The following is a 5191-nucleotide window of genomic DNA, read 5'->3' as shown; positions in this document are numbered from 1 at the left end:
TCTTCTTCTTGCTTTACGGCGGATCGCAGACTTATAAGTGCATTACCGCCACGTATCTCTCAATTTTTTACAAAGCTCATCGGTCTGAAAAATGAGGTGTGATCTGATTGGTCAGCTGTCCAGTGCATTGTGATTGGCTGAATACCTGAAGCGTGTGACGGAAATGTTACGCCCCTTACCATATTGTGTGATACTGTGTCCCAGAGCGACGAGACAAAACCAATAAAACCCATTATAAGCGAGGCATTTGTTGCATCCAGTGGGGACATAATTACTGATTATAATGACTTATACTGTCTTTTTACGCATTGCGTTGTGTATCGCGCTGCGTAAACATAAAACCATGTCTGCATTTGTGATCGGAGAAAGAACAACAAGCGCTACTCTACACTGCTCAAAACTCACGTTTGAATCATCAGTGGCAAATTCTTTAAATATGTAAACGTACTTACAGACTGTGAGTCAGAAGCGCCAGACTGTCCTTGCAAAGTTGGAATTGCCTCACTTAGAAATAGCCTTTGTGCACAGCCTTCCCAGGATCAAGATACAGTCCTCCGTAAATGCGCTGCAAACATCTGAATATTTGGGTTGTACTGTTCTGGAACAGTGTTGTAAATACAACTTAACCACCAGAGGCGGACAGTAACTAAGTACATTTACTTGAGTATTGTACTTAAGTACACTTTTTGCTGTGTTCACACTGCAGGATGGATCGACGACAGGAGGTTACACACTGCATGACTTTACAATAGGAAGAATCGCAGACAGCTCTGTCTGGTGCAGGGTTGCCAGGTTTTCGCAACAAAACCCGCCCAATTACTACTCAAAACTAGCCTGAAAATAGCCCAATTCCTTTCGAGGGGGTACCCCAGTAAAAATCGCATTCGGGGGGTAAAATAAAAATTTTTTGGGCGGGGTTCTCCTGGTACAATTCACATTCCAGGGCCTAAATATCAGTTATTGGGGTCGCTTCAACCTGCTTACATAAAAAACAACCAGCGGCAATCGCGGATTGGGCAACACTGGTCCGCAAACTACGTTTCATATAACTCCTCTCCGAACTTCCCGCTGCCCTGTATCTTGGTCTCTCATTGGCTGTAGGCCCAGCGAGATTGTGAATCGCCGACAGCTCTAGATATTTAGCATGCCAAATATTTCACGGGCGTCGGCGACGCATCGGCGATTCCCTCAGATCGCATCTTTGATAATTCACACTGCGTGATTGTCACTCACGTGAACGAACACCGATTTGCCTCCGATTTCGGGCATTTGTCGGCGATTTCGCAAAACCTGTCGGCGAGTGAAAAATCGGGCTAAAATCGTGCAGTGTGAACTCGGCATAAGTGTACTGAAAGAAAGCACGCTTTCATGACTGTTTCTTAACGCACTTTTAAAAAGTGCACTTTGTAATAATGTCAAATTAAACGTTTTGCTCATTTTTAATAATTGTTGTCATGCTTTAAAGTACACTTATTTTGATGCATTGACTAAAGCACATGTAAAGTACTTGGTTATAAATTTAACTGTATTGAGTTGTTTGATATTACATTTAAAGTTAATACACTGCTCAAAAAAATTAAAGGAACACTTTGAAAACACATCAGATCTCAATGGGGAAAAATATCATGCTGGATATCTATACTGATATGGACTGGGTAATGTGTTAGGAATGAAAGAATGCCACATCGTTTGATGGAAATGAAAATGATCAACCTACAGAGGGCTGAATTCAAAGACTCCCCGAAAATCAAAGTGAAAAAATGATCCAGCAGGCTAGTCCATGTTGCTTAAATTTCATTGCAGCAACTCAAAATGGTGCTCAGTTTGTATGGCCCCCATATGGTGCTTGTATGCATGCCTGACAACGTTGGGGCATGCTCCTAATGAGACGACAGATGGTGTCCTGGGGTATTTCCTCCCAGATCTGGACTAAGTTCAATTAATTGCATTTACTATAAATGTAAACTATAATACATTTTCTTTTAACTGCAATTATTAAGTGTCAGAAAACATTACATTCAGTTCACACTTAAGCATATTCTTTTGAAGTATATTATTTCCGTAATAAGTGCTCTTTTAGAAATTATGCTAAAGTGCACTTCTTTTTCACAAGGGAACTTTAAGTGCATACTGATTTTGTCAAGCATATTTCATTAAAAAATGTTGTTGGTACAAATGGCTCTAAAATGTTTCCCAGAAGCCATTGTGTCAACACGTCTGTTCAAACTTTTGCATGGACAGCAGATGGCTGGATGAGAAATGAGAACACATCAGAATGATGCCTTGAGTGATTCACTTGTGTTCATCCTGCTGATTAAACATCAGCACGGACCCCAGGCCACATATCCATCATTCATTTCCAAAGAGAGTTGGCCATTCCTGGCGACATGAGCAACAGTGACCATCGGCTATGCAACGAAGTTGAGCGCAGTTTAACTGCCTCGCAAAGCGGCAGCTATCACTGGGAGTACAGACAGTGAAGCTCACATGATTCATTGCTTTATCTGGTTGTATGCAGCAGAGTGGGAACATCTATTAACAACAGTAGTAGCTCCAGCTTCTACTTGGTAGAAAATAGAAAATTACAAAACAGTTAGATGTCTCAATTTAGGGTTGAAAAAAATTGCAAATCACAGAGAATGAAAAGAAAATCTCTCAAATTTTGGTTTGACCTTTTGAGATTGATTTAACCTATTTATTTAAGCTAAAGGTTAGTCGTTTTACATTGCTTTGTGTTGTTTTGCAGGCACGGAAGGCTCTAGCGGACAGACAGAAGGATCTTGAAGTGAAAACACAGCAGCTTGAGATCAAATTGAGCAACAAAACAGAGGAGGATATTAAGAAAGCCCGACGGAAATCCACACAAGCAGGTCAGAGCATCAGTACAAAGCAGTCCATTAAGCCTGAGCTAATGTGGTCTTACTACACACAATAAACCTGAAGGCACTTTCCTTAGATCCAAGATGTTACTAAACCCATTGAGTTTTGGAACTAAGATGAGTTACAATACTAGTTCAAGTTTGTAGGGGTTGATATTTTGGCTCTATAGTCCAAAAATATGACGATTTATTAAAGGAATATATCGGAGAACTACAGTGGTTGGGAAAGGTTTCAAGGAATAATGACTTAAATTTCATTCTGGTCCTCACACAAAGTGATTGTACGGCTTCAGAAGACTTCAAATACAGCACATTTGGTGCCTGACAACCTGTAGTTGCAAAATGTTTTCATTTAATGGAAAAGAGCAGCTTGGTCATTGTGATAAACATCTTCTTTTGTGTTCTACTTTAGTCAAATGGGTTGTATAGAAATTTCTGATAGAAAGTTCATTATGTTCACTCTTCCTTTAACCCCCCCAGTTTGCGTGTTTTATGGTTTGAAACATATTTGATAGATGATAGATCAGGCCTTTATGGCTCATATAGCATAATACAGGAGAATGTGTAGCTCATACACGAGGAAGAAAAAAAAAGCACCTTTATTTTATTCAGATGCCCAAACTCAGCAAAAATATGCAAATAGGTGTCGATGCTGATACTTATATGGTCAAAAATGTGAAATTCTGATAGCGTGTAATATAAATCAGTAAGATCTTTATAACAGTACAACAGTCGACTTACATAAAATGTTTATAAATTTCAGTTGTCACTATATATCGCACAATAATATGTACAGTAAGATGGTATTTAAATGCTTAGTTTTATGATCAAAGCTTTGTAGTTTTTATTGTTTTTATGTTTTTAATCATATATAATGCAATAAAATGATGAATGAGAGATGTACAAATCAATGTTTCTCAAAAGCCTGATGTATCATATTTGATACTCAGCTTTAACACAAATTTTCTTAAAAAAAAATATATATATATATATATATATATATATATATGGATAATCAAGTAAATCTAAGTTCCTTCAGTCAAGACTAACTAATTGAAATATTAATAACAATATAAAAGTTATTATTATGTTTACTTCATAAAAATCTGTAAAACAAAATCACAGCAACAAGACAGGTGAGCCACAACCTGAAGGTTCGGCATTTTTACAATTATACTAAAAGGGCTTTTACTTGCTAAAAAAATGACGGAAAGCATGAAAATTGTGTACAACAGATTTTTCTGCAAAGTTTTGATCATGTTGACAAAGAGAGGCCTTAGAAATTTGGGTATCAAATATGACAAAAAAGGCTTTATAGGGTTAAATTCATTAAAAAGCTCCGACTATCAGAATCCTCAAGTCACAGCCAGTTTGCCAGCTGTCATAACACTGTAACAGACTGCACTGGCAGACAAACTCCTGGCTGCTCCACTGCTCAACAGGATTGACTTCCTCAATAGTCTCTCGTTTTAAAAACTTCCAGTCCTTCTCTTCCACTCAGGATGGATTGCAAATGAAACAAACCCTCCGTAATCTGGCATCAGTCCTTTTTGTGTTGAGTAAGGAGCTTCCTTTTTAGGTGAAATCTTGTGCGGGGCGCCATTGTTGTAGCGTGCGGAGACTGTGGAGATGAGACTGTGTTTCTGAGCGAGGGGAGAGAGGCATGACAAACAGGATGGAAGAGGACTTTGGCTCAATCCCAGGAGTCTGTGTTTAAGAGGAGCCAGGCCGTATTGGTTCCAGATGGAGTTGGGAAAGGCATGGAGTAATGGTCTATTTTTGCAGTGGGAAAATGGGCCTCATGGGAGCTGACGATCAGCGTGCTAAGCCTCTTATTGCTCCGGACGCCTTCTATCAATGCCAGATTTGTCCTGAGCTGGACACTCACACATCCCTAATGCAGGAAGACCTGGCAACCCTGAGGTTCACACGGTGCGACGCGTCACGGGGGAGAATTCACTCCACCTTCAACCTGTTGGCCTGAGTGACTGGTGCATTATTGAGGACCCTAATGGTGTCTTATTCAGTGCTTATAGACTGACTCCATCAGCACAGAGGACCAAATGAGCATGACAGACTCACGCACAGCCACAACACTGAGTGCTTCAGACTATAACAGCACTGTGAGAGAAGTTCCTGCTTCACTATTCAACTTCCCAAACCACAACATTAATGTGATATGCATAACAATGCATTCACTTCAAAGTAACAGAAAGTGCCTTGATAATAACATGTCTTGTAGTGTATTTAAAGAGGTTAGTACATGGTATTTTCATTGTTTTAGAGTTTGGGTTAGGTATTCCAAGTATTAA

The 5191-nt window shown here is 39.5% G+C and overlaps 1 protein-coding gene across 1 annotated transcript in view; it reads left to right on the top strand.

Moving 5' to 3' along the window:
- LOC107755169 (growth arrest-specific protein 7-like) overlaps positions 1 to 5191 on the top strand; it is a 30719-nt gene that overhangs the window by 15323 nt on the left and 10205 nt on the right. The window contains exon 7 of the mRNA XM_016571875.1: positions 2747 to 2882. Within this exon, the coding sequence (XP_016427361.1) occupies positions 2747 to 2882 (136 nt within the window). The remainder of the gene's footprint in view (positions 1 to 2746; positions 2883 to 5191) is intronic.

Source organism: Sinocyclocheilus rhinocerous, unplaced genomic scaffold (assembly GCF_001515625.1).
Source record: "Sinocyclocheilus rhinocerous isolate Xijiao unplaced genomic scaffold, SAMN03320098_v1.1 scaffold3825, whole genome shotgun sequence".
Lineage (NCBI taxonomy): Eukaryota > Metazoa > Chordata > Actinopteri > Cypriniformes > Cyprinidae > Sinocyclocheilus > Sinocyclocheilus rhinocerous.
Note: the sequence above shows the minus strand (reverse complement) of the source record. Positions and strands in the feature narration are given on the sequence as shown.